We start from the raw sequence: 24,174 nt of genomic DNA on the forward strand, positions 1-24,174 counted from the left end.
CTTGTGGAGGACCGAAGCAGGGCTTTGGTGGAAAATGTTGTGATGAGTTAGAGGTATCAGGTAAAAGATTTAACTTATGAATTTGCGGGATCAAGTATGGGGATGGGTTGCTAAATTCACTGAATGATGAACTAAGAATCACCGATATGATACAGAACTCCGTACGGACATTGTGATATCACAAAATATATGTCAGAATTGTCGCATCAGATGTGAGTGTCGGAAACGAAGCAAACACGGCAAGACGTAGCTTTTGAAGTATCGGGGCTTCATAACTGATGAGCATTCACTTTCAGCTGGAAACCTCAAAAGAACTATCTCCAAATGACTTGAGCAATGCATTATATGAACTAGAATTTGCAATAAATGATTTCTTTGCTTGTTACTAAGCACCTAAAGCTGATTTATACGAGACAAGACCACTGATCCATTCAGAGATTTAGCTTCCAATCCATGTCAAGCAACGCATTCAGATTTTGATCATAATATTTCTCAGTAAATAGTAACGACAGTTCAGGTCAGAAAATAAGTCACCACCCTGACCAACTGATAAGGCCAAGAAGGGCAGGTTCAGATTTTCACGGCGCCCATTCTTAACATTGTCCCACAAATGAATTAAATTTATAAGTATCGGTCAATTTACATTTTTTCCTTTCTTACTGTCAAATAAAACAGGTATCACGAGAATTTGTAGAGCTATCTATTTCTATGGAACTGCTACCTGATGGTTTCTGAACATTACCCTCTCCCATCATTCCTCTCATTCTAATAACATCTTCCCATCTATCCGAGCCAGCGTAAGTATTAGAAGATAGTACATAGTTTCCGCTGTTAGAAGGATCCACTTCAAGAAGCTTCTTCGAGGCAATCTCAGCCATGGGCACATTTCTGTGAAGCTGAGAAGCACTCAGTAATATCCTCCACACTATAACATCTGGAACTATTGGCATGTTTTTTATGAAGTCGTAAGCCCTTTCTAAATTGCCAGAGCGACTCAGAAGATCCACAACACATCCGTAATGTTTCATTTCAGGTTTCAGTCCATAAACCCTTTCCATGCTTTCAAAATATTCCAATCCTTTATCAATCAATCCAGCATGAGCACAGGCTAGCAAAATGCCAACAAATACCCCATGAGAAGGCTGAACACCTTCACTCAACATTTGTGAAAAAAGTTCAAGAGCAGAATCTGCAAAACCATTCACAGCAAGGCCTGTGATCACTGAAGTCCATGACACACTATCCTTGATCCTCATCTCTGTGAACACCTCCAATGCTTTATCCACCACTCCACATTTGCAATACATATCTATCAAGGCATTTCCAACATAAACATCAGCTCTTACATCATACTTACATATGTACTCATGAACTAGTAACCCAACATCCAGTAATCCTAGATGTGCACAAGCAGAAAGCACGCTAGCAGCAGTAATTTCATCTGGCTTCACCTCAGCAGCCATCATTTCTTTAAAAAGTCTTATTGCCTCTGTAAATTGGTCGGCTTGGGAGTAACCAGTGATCATGGAAGTCCATGAGATCACATCTCTCTGTGGCATCTCATCGAACAACTTCTGGGCAGCTACTAAGTTGCCCCCTTTTCCATAACCCATAATTAACGCATTCCAAGAAACTGTATTTTTATGCTTCATCCGATCAAATACTTCTTGGGCCAAATCAACCATACCCCGTCGTCCATACATATCTATCAGGGTGTTCCCCAGGTGGAGATCAATTGGCACGTGATTTTCCTCAATGTACTCAACCATTGAGTCGGCCAAATCCCACTCACCCAAAACAGAGCATGCCAAGACAGCCTTCATTATTGTGATTGCGTCAGCCTTCACATTTGCTGCCTGCATTGCCTCAAAAATACCCAAAACCTGTCTAAATTTACTGCATTGGCTATATCCACATATCAACGAATTCCAAGAGACCAAATCTCTTTCATCCATTTCATCAAACAACTGCTGTGCAAAATTCAAACCGCCGCATGAAGCGTACATATGAATCAAGGCATTAGAAACATAAAGATAGGACTCGAATCCAAGCTTGAAAGAGTGGGAATGCACTAATTTACCATATAACACATCAGAAACTCTAGCGCAAGCCTTCAAAATAAAAATGAGAGTCAAATTATTACCGTGAAGTCCTTGGTGATGCATACGGTTATGCATACGAATTGCTTCCCTTGGCTGATCACTGTGTGACCAACCCCGGATCATGAGGTTCCAAAGCGACAAAGTGGGGTGGTTGATTTGGTCAAATGCAAATTGCACTCTGAGTAAATTTGCAGGGGATAGTGCATACCATTTAATAATTTCGAACATGGACGGAGGGTTTGTGTGAAGGTGTTTTCTGATAAGGTGGCCATGGAGTTCTTTGACAGAGTTGACCGGTCGGGCGTTCTCAGTGGAGGTGCCGAAGCGGCGGGCAATGGGCTTTGCATTCGCAAGCCTCATTGGCAACACTAGCAGGGAGCAACCTCCCTCGAGTTCATCCCAAGCTTAAAAATGAATACTGTTTATATACTTAATATAAGATTCATTCAACTAATTTGATTAGATTAAGAAAGTTAGGTAAGTTAGTTAATTATAAGAAAAGTGACACATTTTTCCTAAAATATCATAATCATTTTTCTTAATACCCATTCTTCCTCTTTTACTTGATTATAATCGAGGGAGTATCCATAAAGATAATTTAGAGAAAATTAATAAATATGATAAATGAGTCTTATATTTAGAAGCAAAACCAACTCAAGAATTAAGTTTTATATTTAGGACCGGAGAAATATATACTTGTGATGTCGGTTTAAAAGCATTTTGATCTCGTCTAGACTATTTTTTTTTTTTCCATCCTATCCCCACATGCACCCTCCCTCATTTATTATAAGATTTAATTTTTTGAATATGTTTATCTTTTTTTATAAGGTCCCCTTTAAGTTTATTTAAATATTTAATACAGTATTATCTATTTTATTCATAATTTGATGTATTTAATATATTCTCTTTTTTCATTTATTTCACTATTACTCTCTTACATTTATCTATTTATATATAGGGGTATATTTGGAAAAAAAACTATATTTTCTACATATTAATTATTTTTACCTAATTTTAACTATTTTCTTAAACTGCGTAATTTAGTTAAAAAAATTTTATAATAACTAACAGAGTAGTATAACAAATTTTTTATTTTTACATATTAAATTTTAATTATTAAATAAATGAATTATTTTTATAAATGCATAAGAAATAACTCTGCCCTTTATCAATGTCGTGGTTGTGGCTATAATTAAGGGAAAAACCTTCCATATCTAGATAATAAACTTTTATAAAATTTTATTTCGCGGTATATATATCATAATCCTTATGAATGATTATTCAAGTATTTATAATATCAATCAATGGAAAAGGAAAAAAAAACATAGCATAGTTAATGTACACTGCATATCTGATTATAATAATTTATTAAAATTTTATCTACATATAGAACAAAACATTAGGAGCTGTGTCAATTAATTCTCATTCTAAGAAAGAACCATTTTTTAATTTATGTTGGTGCGACTTGTTCGATGTTGATTAATTTTTTTTAACTAGATTAGATTGGTAATATATGATAAATGTTATTCCTAGGACGCTCACAAGAAACCGACCTTAGCTCAGTTGGTAGAGCGGAGGACTGTAGTGGGGAAAACTCCTTCCAGAAATCCTTAGGTCGCTGGTTCGAATCCGGCAGGTCGGACGTCTGTTTTTCGTTTTATCTTTTTTTTTTTTTTGGACTCATTTTCGTTTTATCTACTTTCAATTTAATACCATATTCCCTCAGTCCTCAGACCACTAAACTCGGCGGTAGTTGTTTCGATTTTTCCCTCAAACCACTAGCCACAATAACGCTGCAGCTTCTCCCGAGATTAATTCAAAGATGAACCTTTATCAATCAGATTCCTCAACTATTTTTAACATCACTTTGTTACCTACATATATAGCCTTACTATGGTTTCATATTTTGAGTACCTACTTGAAACAAACTTTCCCTTACCTTATGCTTGGTATGTATGAGGGAAATATGAGGAGGGAAAGGAAACTTTTAACAAACTTAATTTAAAAAATTAAAAAAACAATGAGGTTATAAAATCTTGATTATAAAAAATATATTAGACAAAAGAGAAAGCAAAATTAACTCAGAAGTTTTTAACTCTGCTTCTGCAAATTTTTGAATTAAGCTCATTTACATTTTTCCTTCCTTCCGTTTTCCTCCCAGCAAACAGACCCTTGTTAAGCACTCTGAAGACTAGGCCAAAATCAATCTTCTCGTCGATGATGAATCACAGAATAACTTCATTGGAAGACACCCCCCCCGGGGGGGTTTCAACGCACAAAAAATCTCTCTTCTATCATGTCAATGCCCATTAAACCCCATCAGCCATCACATTGTTTAAGTAACAAATTTGTAATAGGCCTTGACTGGGGAGTAGCCAGCAACATTTTCAAGAACAGTCCATACTTCACGTTTTGGAGGCGAGAATTTACACACGCACCACTTTTTAGCAGCAATAACCACTATCTGAACAACCAAGAATGTTTTGGAGAACAATAATAAATTTAAAGCAACTTCACTCAGAACGTAGACGTGTGTCAAAATGAAACTCTGAATTTTAAAACCATAAACAAAGAGATGGGCTCTCTGCATTTTGCCCATAAGTTATGCTATGTTGCTTTCTAGCATCTACGTACAAAATTGAATTCCACTGAAGAAAACTCCCAGTATATAGCTCTATCTTATATACTTCCAACGGCAATAAACTACTAGAGCAACAGATAAGTGATGGCCATCCCACATTGCTCACCTATTCTTTTGAGCTTTGGCCAACTTCTTCTTCCTTTTCTTGACAGCCTTGGGCACTTTATGTTTCCGTGCTTCTCTTTTCTCTTCCTTCACTTTCTTCTTATTTTCTTTCCGGGCGGCTTTCTTATCCACAGTAGCCTCTGCTTCACTTTCAGCAGATGAACTCTCTTCAGAGTCACTTTGGCTATCTTCATCCCCGACGCTGTCTTCAATAGTGCCACCTGCAGGCTTTGGTTCCTGCTCTTTCTGGACATTTTCTGATGAAATTTGAACTCTTGACAGAGCCTCTTTAAGTCCAGTAGTGGTCTTGTAGTACAAATCATCAGTGTCCCTGCCACTGGTTATTCGTTGTACATCCTCCTCAGCATTCTTAACATCATCAAGTGTCTTTGGAATGTAAGCCTATAACAAAAATTGAGAAAAATGTTATTGCGCAACCAGACCCTGAAAACTATCCCTCCAAATATGATGTCCAATCCTTATGGAAACAAGAAAACAGATCTAGTGATGGACATAAATATAGAGATTTGAGCTTACAAACAGGTAAGTGGTGTGGATAGCTTTGATGTTTAAAAGGGTGAAAAATAGAGAAAAGAGGAAATGAAATTTGGAGTAGAATTAGGGGGATGTTTAGTTTCTTGATTAACTTCTGACATGTTTGCTATCTGTAAGAGCAATCCTATTCAATACATACAATTTCCCAATTTCTATTACGGCATCCATCACAATCCATATCACTATCAGGTTCAAAGATTTCAACAACAACAACACCAGCAACAATAATAAAGCAAAGGGAAAATTAATCTTTTGGTCCTCTAACTATTAATTCACTGATGACTCAGTCTCTTGAGTATGACACATCGCGACTTAGTCCCTCAACTTTTAACTCAGTTATAACTCAGTACTTAATCTTTTCTCATTTAATAAATCAATCCTTAACACAGCTAACTCCCCTTTGAGTCATCACCCAGTAATCCTATATGGCAAAAGATGCAGCCAATGAGGTTCCAAATAAGCTCCACGTTTCATCACTCCATCACCCACTCTCTCCCCTGTTTCCTCAGAAAACAACATCACACTGGAGAACTTTGTTGCTCCAACAGTTCAAGCTCCAACTCGGAAGTATGTATGTGTGTGTGTGGCGGAGTGGTGGCCACTAGACAATTCCTAGATTCACAGCTTTGTAGTGTGCAAGAAGATAGGGATCCTCAAATAATTTTGGGATCCCATTTTTAATGTGTTGACTAAGTCTGCAAAGCAAGAGGTGGCATATATAGAATTTGCAAGTAGTGGTGGTAAAGACAGATCGTGAGATAAATTAAAAGGACGCATTCATTAAAAAACAAAAAAAATTATAAGAGTCGCAATGTATGTTCTTATGCTGCGATTCCAGAGCTCAGCCTTGGGAGGCTTGGGCTGTTTCCGGCATACCTTGGGGAAACAGGGGAGAGAGTGGGTGACGACTCAAAGGGAGTTAGCTGTGTTAAGGATTGATTTATTGAAGGGGAAAAGGTTAAATATTGAGTCATAACCGAGTTAAAAGTTAAGAGACTGAGTCGCGACGAGTCACAGTTGAAGGACTGAGCCATAACTAAATTAATAGTTAGAGGACCAAAAGATTAATTTTTCCTAAAGCAACAAAACAGAATAATTGACAGAAATGTACACAACAATTTCCAGAGGTCTTTTAGTCATAGCAATAGGCTTATTATGAGAAATTATCTGACAAAAATAATTTGTCGTAAAAATGACATCACAATGCTGGTTACCTGCACGAAAACAGAGTCTGCAATCTCATCCTCCACTGACAAGTCTCCTCTGGCCAAAATTTTTTGTTGCACCTGGAAAGATTGGAAAATTATAATATGTAGATAAAGCTGTTCACACAATTTAAATAATAAAGGACAAATACCTCTTCCAAATAACTGTCCACAGAATCATCAGTGATGGATGGATCAACAATAAAATCAAACAGTTCTCTTATTGTCATTACAGCAACGCCATGCTTTCTGAAAAAGGCCTGAGAACCAACAACATAATCATGACTTTTGCCTTATCATCCCCACAAAAGATGGGGTAGAACAAGAGGAGAGAGTAACTTATAGCTCGAACTTACAGATATATGAATAGAATCTTCACGTAGAAAATCAAGGGCATGAGGGTGGTCAAGATCAACAGCTTGAGACACATCAATAATATAGAGGTGACCCTGCCAAATGGATAGAAGAATTAATTTTTGACAAATATAGATGAAGATAGTCAAATGTTTACAGGGAAGATGTTTACCTCAAAATAAAGTATATTATATTCACTGAGGTCTCCATGCACCAGTTTGCACTTTTGATACAATGTTCGCATAGCAATAATCATCTGAAAACATATAATCATATTATTATTATTATTATCATTTCAACCTCAATAAATGGTAGGCACAGAATACAGCTCAGAGGCTTTCTCAGTGACTTTTTTTTTTTCCTTTAGAAAAGGTGGTTTTTTTGTTTTTTTGGTTTTTCCTTTTGGGGTGGGGGGGTTTCCAGTGAGAGTTGCCAGAGATTATAGCAAAATTATTGATTGACTCATGGCCTTTTCCTTGAGCTTAAGCTATTGAGTTGAAATGATTCATGACATGGTCTCAAAGTCCCTTTGACTAAATGGTCAATATTTCTATCACTGTCACTTTATTCTCTTAAACAAGTTAAGCATTAACACCAAGTATAGTGGACATATGCTTTGTCCATGCTTGAAGCCCTAAATGATACTCTCTAAGGAGGTTTTTCAGAGTAATAAAGTTATTCTTGGGCTTTCACTTAATAGTTTAAACTTTGGGTTGAAATTGTCTTTGACAAGTTTTCCTATTAAGGATCCTCAGATTAACCTCCAAAGAGACAGGCTTTCAGGTAGCCAGGTAAGAAGCTCATATTGAAGCAACCCAACTGTATCCCACTTGAGAGATTAACTAAGAGTACGGTTCTAATACTGTAAACATGACATGATATGACATAGGCTATGTTTGGTTGTAAACGAGAAGGGCGTGTGGAAAATGAGAAGTGAAAAGAAAGAAGGAAATAAAAAATAGACTTTATCTTCACCAAATCCTTTGTTCTTTTCCACTTTCCCGTTTTCACTCTAACCATAAATTGAAGTATTCACTTGACATACCTCAACATAGCCTTCACGAAGCTTGTCCAGAGATAAAGCTGCATCTTTGAGACGAGGAGCAGCCCAACCAGACTTTCCTGTGACACACAAGATAAACAGAGAGCTTCAACAAAGAGAAACAAAAAGGTACTCCTTTCCTCCAGCTAGACACTAGTTTTAGCCTGTATTGCCATAATAAGATCATATGCACTATTGGGAAAATATATATATATATATTCTTGACAACGATTTTAATTAAGGATAACCAAAAGAAGCTTGACATTGCTCTAATAAGTAAAACAAGTAGTAAACTATTCTTTACTTCTTTAGGTCACATATTGCATACCATTATTTGACATAATTGGTAATTGATGTCAATTAAGCACGCATCATCTTACCAAGTAGGAAAAATCTTAATTATATCAACACAAGACAAAAGCCACCAAACAGCATTTTCAAAACACAAAATCAATTCACCAAAAAAAAAAAAAAAAGCAAAAAGGCAATACCTATAAATTCCATGACCAGAACATGCTTTCTTAGTTGACAAGGTGTTGGGCACCTAAGTCCAGCCGCCTTTAGCCTGCACACAAAATAGACAGATAAAAATAAAGACTCAAGTAAATAGACCAAATTGCATCCTCTTCACAACTTTCAATTAAGAGCATAACCAAAAATGACAAAATGAAAATAGGAAAACAAAACAAACCTTAAAAGGTTTCTCATTTCTTTCTCAGCCCATGTTTTTACCATCTTCCTAGGGTTGTGCTTACCATAAGCCGTTCTAAATCGATAGTCTCCTTGTACATACCTATCTCGGTCCCTAAAATCATATTAATCATAAAATTCAGTTCATATTCCCCAATTCATACAGGAATACGAGTACTTACTAAGCATTTAACATGTAGGCTGCAATAGCAACAACAGGTAAGGGAAGCTAGAACTTACTTAAATACCAGAACAGACGTTTTGTATACTTTAATTGCAAATTCTTGACCATCACATTTGGTTGCATGATAAACATTTGCCTGCAAAAAAACAAGAAAACAATAAGATACAAGGGGAAAAAATGCTAGCATAATGACACAATCCAATAATCCAAAGAGAATTATCATAGAAAACAAATTATCAGACAAACTAAAAATATGAGGGGAAGGCTTCTGGTATATTTCATACCTCCTTCCCTGTCGAAATGCAGCCATTAATATCATTAAAGAGACCTCGATTCAGCATCTTGAATAAAACCAGGCGGGTTTTAGGATCGATTGCCTGAGAAAATTTCATTAGTTGTGCATTAAATAGTTGTAGAAACAATTCTACATTTTGGCAGCTAAATAACTCTGACAAAAGAAGCCCCAGAAATATATAACATATAAAATAAAGGAATGAAATGAAAAGTAAGCCTGAAACATGTGCGTATGCAGAAAATAAAACGAGCAGATATAGCCAGTTCACTACTTCACTGTATTAAATAGGACCTTATCACATTACAGGACCAAAAAATTTTAAATCTCAATCTCCAAAATAAAAAAGAATATTTATCTCAAGTACAACATATAACCACCACACTCTTTGCAAATGAACTTTAAAGTTTAGGGCTTAGGCCACCATGATTGAATCTTGTGAGTCATCAAATCCGCATATCAGCTGTAAATACCTCAGAGGCACAAACTTTTTGTTTACAAAGAGAGACGTAGAGCTAAACAAATTTTGGTATCAAAAGTCATAAAATTTCTTCCAAAGTTCCTCATCCATAAATGCTTACCTGCTCAACAGTGGCACGATCAGCTTTCTCAGTCGTTTTAGTTTTACCAATGGTCGTCCCTCTGACGCTTTCACGAATTGCTGTCGTCACAGAGTTAGACATGCCAACATTCAATCTGCCTTCCCACTCCTGCACCACAAATACATCACAAGCACGTAAATCTCAGGTGAAAAACCACATTCTTCAACATAATCACAAGTAAAAACCCCAAGCTAGACTACCCATTGAAGGAGAAATTAAAACCATAGCTCACGTGTGAAAGACCGGCCCACACAAAGAAACAAGATGCCATTAGTCAGTGCACGCCACCTCAAAGCACTCTATGAAAGCCAACGCATTTACATGCGATGTCCCAGGATAAAAACATTTAAACATAAGAAATATGTTCAAAGTAACCATTAAATTTTTTTTCAAGAAAAAAGAGCTATCCCAAACGCGCCAAAAAAATTTTAAACGAAAATGCCAATGGACCTCAAACAAACCATAACGGACGTAGACTAAAGAACTATCCTATGTTCAATTGATGAGTAAAAAAGAGAGTCTTTCCAAGGTCGCTGGAGCAGAAAAGCATAAGAAAATCCTACGAAAATTCAAACCTCTAAGGGCGAAGCCCGTATATGATGAGAGAACTTCTGGTTTCGATTAGAGAGAGGTTGGAGGCTAGATGAATTGGGTTTCGAATGATGGCCCCCGTGAGCATTGGGACGTCTGGAATTGAGCGAAAACGATCCATTTGCCACTTCTTCATCATCCAAGTCATATGCGCCGTCGTCGTCGTCGTCGTAGTCTTCTGAAGACGATGACAGCTCATCCTCTACTTCTTCATTAGCTTCCTCATTGTGAAGATGGGGATCTTCGACTACACTAGCCATCGTTTGACAGAGGCGAGGCGCGCAAGAAAACGGCAAGGAGAAGTTTAGAGCGTAGGGTTGTTCCCGTTGATGAAATAACAGTACGTGGCATAAGGGTTCCCGGACCTCCAAGAAACCCGGCAATATTTAAATAAAGCATAATTTAAAAAAAAAAAAAAAAAAACCACCGCATAACTACCTAATACTCAGCATCTACATTTTAAGTTCATTTAAAATTTTAAATTCAGTTCTAAATATTTCTCAAGTGTGAGGTTGTAATTTCATTAATTCAAAATCAGTGGAGAAAATAACTTCTTTTTTATGCATGAAGTTTAGGAAAAAAAAATTACACCTAAATGTTACTCCAATGTTCAATACAATTTAAAATTCAGATTATAGCACGACATTGTAATCCATCATGGTTTTTTACAACCCAACCTCCAAAAATATTTCGGTTATTCGGTCAACTTATATTCTATGTGAGTGTGTGAAGGAAAATAATACATGACTAAGAGCACAGTAGGGGAGGAAGGGTCAACTTATCTCCTCTTTGATTAAGAAAAATACAAAATTACAAGCCAAAAAGGTCATGCAACCCCAAACATAAAGACTCCTGAAAAAAATTGCAGTACGAGAAATCCTTAAGTGTATATGCTGTACTAGCTAGCTGTACAATGAGCCTGTAAAATTCAGTAGAAGTGGATATTGTAAGTGTTACAATGTGCTGAAACAACCTCCCTTCAGTAACATCCAATAGCTCTTTGCACTACTTCACAAAAAATCAATGCTCTCTATACTTCTTACTCTCATCTTTATCGCTTCTGTGTAATTTGTACAGTTTAATCAATGGTACAGAACTTGAAAAAGAAAAGAAGGGGAGAGAAGTGAAGGGAAAAGAAGCTAGATTGACTCTAGAGAGAGTATACGCAAGAATTTTCAAAGAAATAATTATATGCTTCATTGTTTGTTTCATTTTCAACTTATATTCAAGATTGTGCATCTTGTTGTTCATGTTTAGTGTCATCCTCATTTTGGTCCTGAGATGGATGTTCATCTGAGTGAGAGCCATCTGCAAGGTGGTCAGACTGATCATGAGAAGCAGTGTTCTTTTTGTGAGCAGTGACTTGCTTGACATGGTTGTAATCTCCTTTCTCCATGAAAAGTTGAGCAAAGTGGTGCCTGCAATACAGGACACCATCAAGTGCAGCATAGGAGGAGTGTGTGAGAGGACACCCTGCATGAGCACACCTAAAGCAAGTCTTGTGGTAGCATTCTCCTTCCAGTGTCACCTTTTGCAACAACAAACACAAGTTTATATTTAACAAGGCCTGCAACTTTTTTCTTCCTGTTTACATCACAATTCTGAGTGGGAAGCATTTGAAATTACAAACCTTTTCCAGAGGATAGACAGTTTTAGTGCAAACTGCACATTTGTCCTGGGTTCCACTGAACAATGAAGAGAGTTTATTTGAGTTCTTGCTCTGTTCACATCCCAGGAAGAGGAGAAAAAAGGTTATTTCAGCAAGAGTATTGCAAATGAACGATTACAGTGGGTCAATGTGTTGCACAGAGTCTGATGAATAAATCATGCTACTCACGGCTTGCGACTTCTTAAAGAGTTTTTACATTATATACGGATGGCTCAAAACAAATACAAATACCTTCAGCCATATGCCCATAAGCTTCTTTCAGTCAACTAAATCAATTTTTAACTATCATGACAGCAAATAAACTTAAACTCTGAACCCTCATTCTTCAATAATAATATCAGATGGCTCTTATATTGTTTCTACCAAGAATATCCTAGAGTTTGTTAGAAAAAGCATACAAAAAAGGGAGGATATCGAGCATACCGTCTCATGTGATTTTTCAGAAGACTTTGCTGCAATGTTTGTGAAAAAGTTTGTCAGTTAAATGGAAACTTATGAATGGAAGCAATAATCTGCACTGCTTAACACTGAAAGAAATGAAATGAGATGAAAGATTGATCATGTTGTCATTACCTGTGTGAAAGTTCTTGCTGAAATTTCCAGATTCCTTGAAAAGCTGCTCAAAATGAGGCTTGCAATACAGAACTCCATCCATTGAGGAGTAGCTACTCATCTGCCCATCATATTAACTTTGTTTGATTCACATTCATTGCAGTTTAAATATAACTTTCAAATATCAAGATTCTGAGAATTTCATCCTCTTTATGAATTTACTGAACTTGACTCAAATTGATTCCAGCTCAATAGGACCTCTAAAAAGATCAAATTCTTATCACCACTTCTTCTAATTATTAAGACTAAAAGATGTGTCATAGTTCACATGTAAACTAAATTTCATCAATTTTTGAAGAAAAAGACATGAAACTGAGGATAAAATCGGCAAAAGAAATAGTACAGACATAAAAACAAAGGAGGATACCGAAAGGAACCCCTTGCAGTGACTGCATCTAAAGCAAGATTTATGGTAAGGAACTCCCTCAAGAGACAACAGATCCACCACATACACAGTCTTATCACATGCATTGCATTTATCCAATGTTCCTGTAAATGCCATTTCTCTTCCTTAAACAAACAAATTACAACGTGCGTACAAATATATGTACTGTATATTGTATGTGTGTTTCTGCTGTTCCTTAACTGACCCAAACGATATAACTGAGGATTGAAGGGATGCTGAAAGAGACAGGACTCATACTACAAAATGGAACGATAAAACAGAGCCATTGGTTGATTGGGTTAGATTATGTGTTAGGAAATATTTTGAGACAAAGATGGAAAACTTAAGGCGTGATTTGTGGATGCAATCCAATTGATTGGAGTGAATGAAGGGTTGCTTCCTTTTGACTTTTTCAAGGCTCCACAATTAAAGAATGATGCATTTAAACATAACTAATTAAATTAAACCCTTGTCACATAAGTAATTAAATCAATGAGTCTGAGACGCCAACAGGGATACTTAAATTTAGAGTGTAGTTTAAGGTTGAAATGATAGTTGTGCCCAAATAATTGTCCTTTTAAAATGGCGCGAGTGCACCGGGTTCCTCTCGAAAACAGTATATTGAAGTTTACAAAATTTTAATTTATTTTGTATTTTTAATATTCTTATTTTGTATCCTTAACATAAGTATTACGTTCTGATATATTTTACGCTATATTACTAATTTAATTAAAAACGTCTTATATTTGCACTTACTCTCACATATATTCGATAATAATTTTTAACTGTGAATTTAAAAGTAGTAATTAAGAATTATAAAATAATAAAATTTAAACCACTCATATTAAATGTCAAATAATATGTAAACTGATATCAGGTGTATCCTCCTGCTTATGTGCTCCTTCCATTTCCACCCATTGGTTCAATTTCAAGTTTTCAACATCAAAAAGACTATTACCCAAGGGAAAAAAAAAAAAAAACGTTAAAAAGACTATACTAGCCTGCTTCAAGCAAAGCAAGTTCCAGGCTTGAACATATTTTGTGATGATCAAACCTTATTACTGCTCTCAACAACAAATGAAAACTAATGCCCTCTAGGGGATTTAGTCTGGACAAATACAGAAAAATAAGGAAACTGTCGTAATGGGTAAAACTCATGAGGCCAAGGTCATCCAATGGCAGACACGATCATGGAGGCAATACTACTTGTTGGCAGAGAAAGAGATCTGAAATGGTCTTTCCATGGCGATCAATTCTTCGAGAGCAGTTGACGCCACCATCTAGGATGTTTCTGACAACAACATTCAACGACTGGATTCCCTTGACTTCATATATCTCTACCTTAACATTATCATTCATCCATCTGTATCTTTCACTTCCTGCATCTAAGTCCAAAGCAGACAACTTCAAAAGAGGAGAGACCACTGCTTTTACCCACTGGGGCGTGATAATCTGCTTCAACCTCTCAACATCAGGGGGGAAATGTGGGATAAGAGAAAAGTTTAAATCATTTCCTTTATCACCAGCTCGGCTGTGGGCTAAGCGGTACAGAGGAATCTTCTGGCCAGAAGGGGCAGGTGAAGCTAATTCTGAGAAAGAATTGTCAGTTTCAGCTTGTACATGTATTGGCCATATCAATGTATGAGTCAGATTGCATTCAGGAACGACCACTTTATCTGAAGGGCTTGTCCTGCAGCTCTTCACATCAATTCGCCAGAAAACATCCTCTCGCCTAACCTGTAGGGATTAGTGTCTTGATTAGTCAAGAAATCACGGCCTTCTAACTTTTCACTAATTTTATTTGCAAAATAAATAAATAAACAATATAATCTAACAAGATTAAAGGATGAAAACAGAAAATTTATTTAGTTTTGATTATAAAGTGCACATAAGTGAGGTTTACGTGCAGGCATATGCGTGTACGGGTATAACAGTGGTCAAGAGAGAGAAGAATACCAATCTCTTTTCTAGAAGAATTTCTTTCTTCACTCCAGTACTGCATTCAAGAAACAGGAAAAACTTATCACAGTTATTATAAAGGTTATTGGGCATCGAAGATCATAACAAGAAGGAAAAATATCTATCATTAAGTTTACGGAATAAAGTAGCTCTTTGTATTCAAACAAACCCAGTTTCAATTTTTGGGACCCACCTCATTTAGAAGTTCAGCTAACCGGGCAATGATCCATTTATATGATAGCAATCAAAACAGGAACAGTTTTCAAAAGCCAAGTGAAACTAATGAAATTGCAAATTGCAGGTTATATACTTGATACTTCTTCTTCACAACAATCTATCAATGACCAATCCGGCAACAAAACTAAATGACAGAAAAAGTACATATGCGGTTAGTTCTTCCTTGATTTCAGAACATTTTTTTTCTTTCATAAATATTTATAAAAGAAATTTTCATTTCAGAAAGATTTAGATTTAAGAATAGAGAATATATCATTCTAAGAAAGTAAAAGACGAAGAAACAAAACAAAACAAAACAAAAGGACGCAATGCGTCAGTATAAAAGCGCCATTCAATCCCTCTATAACCAGCAATAGACCAAATTAGCAGATGACCGCAAAGACGCCAGAAGAGATCAAAATTACATGGTGGAAGGTTATATTGACAACATAGAAATAACTACGTAATTATTGGTGCTTCCAACAAATTCAGAAATGCTAATTCGATGCAAAATTAAAATTTCAGCTTTTTTTTTTCCTGTGAACTCGTCAAATGCCAAATAAGAAGATAAAGACTGTCAATTGAACCCTGACGCAATATTTACATATATAAATACTCCACAGGAAGAACTTTAATTAAAAAAATTTTGCATACTAGACTTAAATGGAGGATGTCGAAGAGCATTGACCTGATACCACCGCCACCAGCAGGCCCATTTGTATACAATGCCGTAAATTCTCTAGTAAATTGGACAGCATGTTCCTTCTGTGCAAACAGTCCATCCATCCGTAACCTTATATCTTCACTAGTCTCCCAGGATGAAGAATTTGCATCAATGCTGGTAGCCTTTAGGCTATCAACTCCAATTATATAAGCAAGAATTTGGGAGTTAAGATTGGGAAACGATTCTCCCATCCATGATCTAACCTAATCAAGTACATGAACAAAATGTTAATTGATGGAGAGCAGCAAGGACCAAGCAGTTGCATGTTTTGTCCAAAGCATTAATTTCTTTCACCTAGTACCTTAACTAACTATAAAACTTCCTAACTAGTCAACTTAGCTCCTCTAACTAGTTATTTTTATTGAGAGTTAACTAATTTTAACTAACTTTCTTAATTTGCATAAATTAATTAATTGGAGTTTATAAAAAGGGCCGCAGGGAGTAATTCATTAAAGTACACGGAACAAAAAGAATCATTACGTCTCACTGGTCTGAATGTTTGCTTCATGAAAAGGTTGTAAAAGTTACCAAAAATTCAGCAGCTTTAGCACGTTTGACACATTCATAGCCACCATAAGATATCTCTCCCCATCCCTTCCATCCGCACTCCTGAAAAAGGTATATGATGCATCAAAACAAATGGGAAAAACCGAATGCCTCCTTTGTACAAACTTCAGGAAACAAATCGTGCATTGAAATATCGGCTAATATCTTACATAATTAAAGCCACAAACAAGCTCTCAAAACATAATGAAGAAGAAGGTGACTGAAGGCAAAGCTGCCTCTAAAATATTATTTCAGAAAAAACAAAAGCCTAAATTATTTCATATTGTTTCTGAAATTGAGCAGCTAATTTTCATGCAGCAGGAGGGCATGCAATACAAAATATTTTTACTTAAAAAAGAAATTAAAATGAAAAAGAAAGTAAAATGAAATGTAAGATTGTATGGTATACACTATGTTAATGCCATTGAAAAGCATCACCGTAAAATAACCCTCAAAAGTTATCAGAAGTCAAAGTTTTTTCTTTTGTCCAGAAGATGTCCAAGTTGACCATTATATGCATAACATTTCAAACAAAGTATGCAGTTGATTGAGAAGTAGCTTGGATCTTACAACTACAGCAGGATGACAGCCAAGACTAAACAATAAACTATCACCACACAAGACAGTGCAATAGGACCACTTTTTATGACAGGAAAAAGAAAAACTAAGATAAGATCGTGGAAGTAAGTTCCTAATTTATTTAATTCAAGTCCTACATGCTCTTCTGAAGACAAGGATTAAAAATCACACCTTTGGAACCAACTGCAGAAGTTCATTAGGAACTGGTTTAATGGAGGGTTTTGCCCCAATGCAGAGAACACTACAGCTTGAAATTGGAAGGAAAGTAACATTCTGAAAATCAACAACCTGTTCAAGAACAAGATGAAAAATTTTCCCCATATGCCATCTTCTGATCATAACAGTACCTTCTTTTTGTCAAATAGCATGACCAACATGACACTAAACTTACTAAATCAGGGGTCACATAAGCACCAGGATCTCCAACCTCATAAAGTAGTTGTTCAGCACATGTACCGAAATTTAGTACTCCACCACTACCTTCCGCCTTTGCTACACACACTTGTCCATCAAAACAAACTTCAGCATAAGGAAGTGATAAATCCAGTAGCTTCTCAAAGGGTATATCTCGATACTTGTCTCCTACAATGTGTAAGATGAAATTTAAGAGAATCTATTTATTCGCCCAAATTCCAAAGTTGTATCTTATATGCTAGGAAAGAGATATGCAACATAAGCAGACCTGGATGCATGAAATATCCACCAGTGAGTTGGCAGCCACACTCTAGAAGGTGCCCAGCCAGAGATCCTTGTGCTAGTTGATTTAAGTCATCCCAATTCCAACCCAGCTCATAAACCTACACATATACCAGCATAATCACCAAAAATTTAATGTAGTTGGTATGCAGCATGCTCCACAGAAAACAAATTATTTTTTCCTTAAAGAATGCCCAATTAATTCAATGAATCCCATTAAGAACCTATTGTTACTCTCTCACCGGGTCACTTTCTTCATTGATCTTCTTTAATGGATAAGTTAGTTGAAGTCTCTATTTATCTCCTTAAACTAAAGAATCTATTTTGTAACCTAAAATATGAATAATTGTACAAACCCAACAAATCCCACAACTGAATCCTTCTGTACAAAAGTACAATTCAGTTCCTTCAAATAAGAACACACTTCGATGGAGGAATAGCTGGGGATTAGGATGAGACAAAAATATCAGATTCCATACCATAGGTGACAAGAATAAAGCAGCATCAGCAATTCTTGAAGTGATTATCACATTTGGTTGGTACTTTTCAAGACAACGAACAATAGGAGCTGCTCCCAGGTAGGTGCTGACACCCTTCACAAATAATTATATATAAAACTTGAATACTTTTACAGCACAATTGTCATGAAAATGCAAATGCAAATTTGTTCTTTTAATGTGCATGTTGTATGGGCTAATACGGGCCAATATCTTCTAATTATGGCTAAATTCCTCAATTAAAGAAAGATGATATGCAATAACAATTAACTTCGGTCAAATCCTTTAAACAACTATTGAGGATCAACTAAACTGGGGAAAAAAAAATTTATCACTAATTTCCTAAATTCTTGAAACATCAATAAATTTTGTAAGATTTCTCAAATGACAATGCAATAGCAGAAGCAAACAGGAAAAAACAAAGCTGTCACTTCGATGAACAAATATAAAGGAAAATAAATTCGCAACTTCCTGCATCTCCTAATTCTTAGTACATTTTAAATAAATGAAGAAACAATGCAAAAAATATCGTGAGTCAAGATTTTTCATATGAAAATGCAATAGTAAAGCCAGACAGGAAAAAAACAAAGCTGTCACTTCAATAGCAAATATGAAGGAAAATAAATTGACAATTTTCTGCAGAAAGAGAGAATTGGTTGGTTATCAACAAATAACTTGAAGCCAGAAAGAGAAATGACAGATAATGCATTAAATATATGATAGCAGATGCACCCAAGAGACTAGATTCTTACACCCTCCATGTTATGCAATCTCTCAGGTAAGCATCCTGAACCTGAAAAAAATAGACGAAGTTCGAATATTATAAAGATCTAATGTCGCAAAGTTAAGCGGAATGAATAATAAGAAAACCTCAGAAAGGCCCTTTAAAGAAGCTAATGGCAAAAGACAAAACAGAAAGCAGATATAACTATAAGGTTAAGTCCTAGAAAGTTAGAAATGGAAGTGCGAACTGCTTATTATAAAATCAGGTCTAGGTGCAACAGCTCCTACCAATTGGATTCTTCCAAAGTGTTCATCAATCAAAGAAGCAGAAACAATCTCCACACCATTGTCGCACTAAAACCGTCTTCCTAAAGGTGCAATCACCCAGTATACATCAAACATAATGGAAAATCTAAGTTGTAATAGTAGGTAAAATGAAATTCCATAGACAAATAAATAGAATTGCATTCGAATTGATATTTCAAAATGCCTCTTCATATTTGCAGAATTCATTTGAACTACAAAGTAAAGTGTGCAATGAAATTTAAATACCTAAACTGGCGGTGGATATCTCATGAGCAACAGCAACAGAAACATTAAGCCCCAGGCTGCTAGCTATTTCTAAGACTTTTGCTTGAGCACCCAGCGGGTCCACTTTAAGAAACAAAGAAAGGACTAAGTTAGAAAAATGAAATGCATCTATTTAGATACTGCGTCAATGCAAACCACAAGCACTATGCTATCATATGAACTCTCTTGACACTCAACAGCATCAAGTGATCCAATATGTGAAGTCTTAAAAATTCTTACTTGCACCCATATTGGTAATTATGCAAGTTCCTCTCTCTGTAGCTTGAGGCAGCAATGTATGCATCCAGTCAGATACTGCAATAGAAGTTTACAACTACCACGAACTTAAAATTAGAAAAATGAAAAAGACAGCATAGTAAAAAGATCAGTTGAACTTTCACTAATTCGATTGTATCACTCAGAAGGTGCAACTGGTGACACGGCTTAGGTAGAAGATACAGACGTAAACATAACCGCATTACTCATTCAAAAGCGGCTGAAATAAAAGCATGAAGAAGACAAAGTAGACTTCATTCAGAATTTTTATTTTGTTGTTGAGCTCAGTGCTAGAAATGAATCTCGATATTCCACGATGTAGCAATACACAAGTTGCCCTCCCAGGAAACACTTACTCCGCGAATCATACCCATCGCCTCCAGAAACCATGATTCGATAACGATCAGCAAGAGTACGCTCTGCCAGGCATTCAAGCACCAGGTAGTTTAGTTCTTTGGCTCTTCTGAGCAACTTAAGAGCAGCCAAAGGCCTGTCACCACCAAACCCTGCTCCACAGCCAATGTAAACCTTATCCCTTCGCCTCTTGGGACAATTTCTCTGTAATAAAATATCAACACAGTGAACTGCTCTGCTGACTTAACTGGTAGATGAATGGGAATGACTAGAAAGAGAACATTAGCGAAGGAACAAGAATTTTACCAGCTTGATCGAACAGTTATGGATTTCTTCTCCATCCTTGGTTTCCATCACTTTGTGTCACCGGGTTCTCCTGCTGTTATTCACATACGAATGCAGATATACCGATTATGAAGATTATATTCGAAGATGATTACCGCTCTGAATATAATAATTCGGAAGCGAACGCAGCGAAAGAAATTGTTTTTTCGCGCGGGTGAAAAAAGAAAAATTCAAAAACCAAAAAAAAAAAGGGTGAAAGGAAAAGGACGAGGGAAAAAAATCTAGTCACCACAAAACTGGTTAGTGGAACTGGGCTCCTATGATCATCTCCACGAAGACAGCATTAGCAACTAGCAAGCAAACTCTTCCGTACTGGAGGAGGCGAATTTTTCGAATGCCTACGTGTATAAATAGAGACGTGCCACCTCAGCGGCACGTGCCAGATAACGTTGAATTTTATATATACGTACATACATTTATATATATATATATATATATACTCCTCCCGTCCTTAATATAAGACACAATTCTTGAGTTAGTTTTGGTCCTAAACATAAGACTCATTCCTCATATTTATCAATTTTCTCTAAATTACCCCCATGGATACTCCTTCAACCATAATTAAGTATAAGAGAGAGGGGGTATTAAGAAAGATGACTATGGTATTTTAGGAAAAAATATGTCACTTTTCTTATAATTAACTAACTTACCTAACTTCCTTAATCTAAACAAATTAGTTCAATGGGTCTTATATTAAAGATCGGAGGAGTATATATATTAATATTATGATATATCTTATAGTTTTTTCTGATGGTCTTACCCCATCAGATATGCCATAAAAAAGAAGAAAAAGGAGAAGAATACATCTCCTTGTTCCCACAAATATTACCATCTCTTACCATCCAAAATATCAGGAGCGCCTCCTTTAACCCCAGGGCAATGAGTTGCAAAATGTCCTCTATAAAACAAATCTACTCGTCCTCTGACATTTAAAGAGATCGGGTTTGCTGATGTTGAGAGATGGAAGAAGCGCTTGTGTCTGAGGGATCACAGGGTTTACGGTTGGAAGAAGGGAAGGCAAAAGAAATAAGAGAAACATAATAAATGTACAAGTAAATTCCATTTCATCACTTTATCTTATATACCAAATAAATCATATGATCGAATATGATCGAATGCAAAGAACCTATTGAAAGTTACAACAAAGTAAATCCTTGGAGGTATGAAACTCTGCATAATTTCCTCCGTATCAGAAGAAATTCCCCAATCTACTCTGCCTTGATTTGACTCTGCCAATATTCCTTTTCCCATAGTTGTGCCTGTCTGGTTGCATTAGCTTTCTGTCCCGGAAATCTTTCAGGAAGGAAACATCATCAGGAGGAATTGAGCATGGAAGTGAATCACTGGGAAACTTGACGAGCGACTCCTCCATGAACTTCCTCCAGTTTCCTTGTGCACCACACGCCATTGTTTCTGGACACAGCTCCGTAGCTGTAGGAGGCACTGTTGGTTTGAACTTTAACAGCTTTGCATATTCGTTCAAAAGATGAAACATGTAGTCGTATACATAGTCTATTTTCAAGTCCTCCTGCATGAACCTGCTAGCAGCTTCCCCTATTGCCTGAGCCTGCTCAAACCAAAACATTTCTCTTCTTTGGATTAAACTAATAACTTAGCAAGAATGGCTTGGTTTTGGTTTTCAAGTGGCAGTGTTAATATTACCTGATGAGTGTGATTGTTGCCCCATTCAACAGCAAATTTGAGAGAAGTGCACTTGGAAGAATCACTGACGGGCCAATAGTGTTGTAAAGGCATCATGCCTCTGATGAAGAAGTCATAGTACTTTGGCCTTACGTACAGTGTCATAGCATCACAAGCCAGTATGTATTTCTCACTCACCGACCATGCCCATCCTTCTATGTATATCTTATACCTAACCACAACAAACAAAACAAAATGATACTCCAGCACAAATCTCTGCTGTTAAATAAAGTTTGAATATGGCTATAGATAAAGGAAAGTTGATCCTTGATATTCTCTTCTATCCAAAATCTGTTTTGTTAGCTTGATTCAGTGGCTAAGAGCTAGAAAAGGGCACAATCCAACAGCTATACAATGTAATGAATGAGTTAGCTGTGGAATCAAGCCTCACAAACCAGATTTGGAATAGAACGCAACAGGGTTTCTGATAAAGGACCCTTCCCTACCTATGGGTGCATTGGTCCTCTAACTTGGATGCTTTATACCCTTGTTTGGACTCTTGTACCCAATCCTGTCATGAATTCAAACACATAACATATATTATAAACTGATCAGCACAATCAAAAATAGCCACAAGTTTTAATGTGTTATCAAGTACTTTCAACAAATGCATGACATGTCAAAGAATGTCCTCACACTGAATTAGGAGTTCGTGCATGTTGGTTATGATTTGTCATTTATCGACATACCAGATTATTGAAACATAGAAAGTTGAATACCTGAACGTAGATACGAGTGTTCCAATCATGTTCATTAGAAACATTACACTTCATAAGGTCTCTTCTGGTAGGAGCCACGTGAGGGTTTCCCTTCCAATAAGCGTAAGGCACTCTGTCCTCCCACTTGATCTTCTTGTTCCCTTCTTTTATATCTTCTAATGTATCTTTCCATGGCTTTAAATTTATCTCAGCCCTATCATGAGTTCACAACATTAATGGGCGTAAAAATGATTTGATTAACATCTATATTCTAGAGAATTGAAGCATATCAAGCTAAATTCACAATCAATATCAATACATAACATGTGGAATGCATTATTTATAAATAGCAAACAGTAAGCCTCATTTGAAATCAATTTATTAGACTGTGCTTTTGCGGAAAAACCAGATGAAGTTATCAATTTTGTGGTGAGAGATTAGTTTGGATGGTTGCGGAATCGTTGTGTGAGAAAATGCAAGACAACATGGGTTAAGCAAGGGCAATGGGGAAGCATTCCAGTACACTATAAACAACATATGAGCTGGAAATATGACGATCAAGAATTGTGTCTTGCATCATAAATTCTGACTGGAAATCGTACATCTTCATTAAAAATATCCTCTCTTAAAAGAAAATTCATTAGGAATCATTTTATAATTTGGATTCTTAGAGAGACTAACTTAGTTGCTGATTAGCTCATTAAGGCTACTATCGAGAGATATGCCCATCTAGTTGGATTTGCCCCCCCTCATCTTTTGTTGAAAGTTGAAACTATTGGATAAGGATGCTAAAGTTTCGACTGAAAAAGTTAAGATAGGGGTGGGTTGATTTGTATTAATTTTCTGAATTTTGCTATGTCTTCTGACTCCGTTGGTTGATATTGATATGACGTTTTTTCTTTTTGGGGGGGGGGGGGAGTACTAAGATTTTTTTTGAAAAAAAAAAAAGCACTTTCTTAAACATATATGTCAGGATTATGAAATAATACCATCCCCAAAAGGACCAATCCGGAAAGACGATGTCTAAACTCCGGTCGTCGGAGCAATATCGAAACAAGGGTGGTGGGCTGGCCTGTGGTCCACGGTGATGCCGGGAAGCTACGACGGGCCTATCATCACAGTCAAACATCATCTCCAAATCAGGCAATTTGGACGGGTACCATCTCGTGAGTTGCAATATGCCCCACAGAGTAAACAGATCTCTGGTCTGTATTGACTTCCTATACGTGTCCACGTACACCCTCCCGTCCAGGATCACCAC

The 24,174-nt window shown here is 36.5% G+C and overlaps 4 protein-coding genes, 1 non-coding gene and 1 pseudogene across 6 annotated transcripts; 1 reads left to right on the top strand and 5 right to left on the bottom strand.

The window, feature by feature from the left end:
• Nucleotides 1-454: 454 nt before the first annotated feature.
• Nucleotides 455-2,217, bottom strand: LOC114726670 (pentatricopeptide repeat-containing protein At2g22410, mitochondrial-like). Its single transcript, XM_028913339.1, has 2 exons — nt 2,144-2,217; nt 455-1,970 (listed from the first exon to the last, which is right to left on the bottom strand). The coding sequence occupies exon 2, from the start codon at nt 1,953-1,955 to the stop codon at nt 663-665; it is 1,293 nt and encodes a 430-aa protein (XP_028769172.1). The 5' UTR covers nt 1,956-1,970; nt 2,144-2,217; the 3' UTR covers nt 455-662.
• A 1,433-nt stretch (nt 2,218-3,650) lies between these two features.
• Nucleotides 3,651-3,744, top strand: TRNAY-GUA (transfer RNA tyrosine (anticodon GUA)). Its single transcript has 2 exons — nt 3,651-3,687; nt 3,709-3,744. It is a non-coding gene; the product is annotated as a tRNA-Tyr (tRNA).
• Nucleotides 3,745-4,479: 735 nt separating this feature from the next.
• On the bottom strand, nt 4,480-10,670 carry LOC114726669 (serine/threonine-protein kinase RIO1). The gene is made up of 12 exons (XM_028913338.1): nt 10,348-10,670; nt 9,752-9,880; nt 9,163-9,255; nt 8,935-9,014; nt 8,696-8,809; nt 8,496-8,569; nt 8,008-8,084; nt 7,135-7,218; nt 6,965-7,057; nt 6,761-6,868; nt 6,618-6,689; nt 4,480-5,250 (listed from the first exon to the last, which is right to left on the bottom strand). The coding sequence occupies exons 1-12, from the start codon at nt 10,621-10,623 to the stop codon at nt 4,846-4,848; spliced, it is 1,605 nt and encodes a 534-aa protein (XP_028769171.1). The 5' UTR covers nt 10,624-10,670; the 3' UTR covers nt 4,480-4,845.
• Nucleotides 10,671-11,588: 918 nt separating this feature from the next.
• Nucleotides 11,589-13,146, bottom strand: LOC114726667 (LIM domain-containing protein PLIM2c-like). Its single transcript, XM_028913337.1, has 5 exons — nt 13,012-13,146; nt 12,606-12,705; nt 12,456-12,484; nt 11,994-12,083; nt 11,589-11,891 (listed from the first exon to the last, which is right to left on the bottom strand). Exons 1-5 carry the CDS (start codon nt 13,144-13,146, stop codon nt 11,589-11,591), a joined length of 657 nt encoding a protein of 218 aa, XP_028769170.1.
• An 857-nt stretch (nt 13,147-14,003) lies between these two features.
• On the bottom strand, nt 14,004-20,674 carry LOC114726676 (uncharacterized). 2 transcript variants are annotated; one of them, XM_028913346.1, is made up of 13 exons: nt 20,476-20,674; nt 20,172-20,373; nt 19,780-19,854; nt 19,522-19,623; nt 18,999-19,039; nt 18,229-18,342; nt 17,736-17,850; nt 17,445-17,635; nt 17,225-17,341; nt 16,457-16,537; nt 15,893-16,131; nt 14,986-15,025; nt 14,004-14,766 (listed from the first exon to the last, which is right to left on the bottom strand). In XM_028913346.1, exons 1-13 carry the CDS (start codon nt 20,521-20,523, stop codon nt 14,218-14,220), a joined length of 1,914 nt encoding a protein of 637 aa, XP_028769179.1. In that variant the 5' UTR covers nt 20,524-20,674; the 3' UTR covers nt 14,004-14,217. The 2 variants fall into 2 exon arrangements, with proteins under 2 accessions (XP_028769179.1, XP_028769180.1); XM_028913347.1 differs by lacking the exon at nt 20,476-20,674 and having other exon boundaries at nt 19,780-19,873; nt 20,172-20,251.
• Nucleotides 20,675-21,583: 909 nt separating this feature from the next.
• On the bottom strand, nt 21,584-24,168 carry LOC114726675 (O-glucosyltransferase rumi homolog; annotated as a pseudogene).
• Between the last annotated feature and the right edge of the window lie 6 nt (nt 24,169-24,174).

Source organism: Neltuma alba, unplaced genomic scaffold, assembly GCF_004799145.2.
Source record: "Neltuma alba isolate B1F8T4 unplaced genomic scaffold, ASM479914v2 tig00012398_pilon, whole genome shotgun sequence".
Classification (NCBI taxonomy): Eukaryota; Viridiplantae; Streptophyta; class Magnoliopsida; order Fabales; family Fabaceae; genus Neltuma; species Neltuma alba.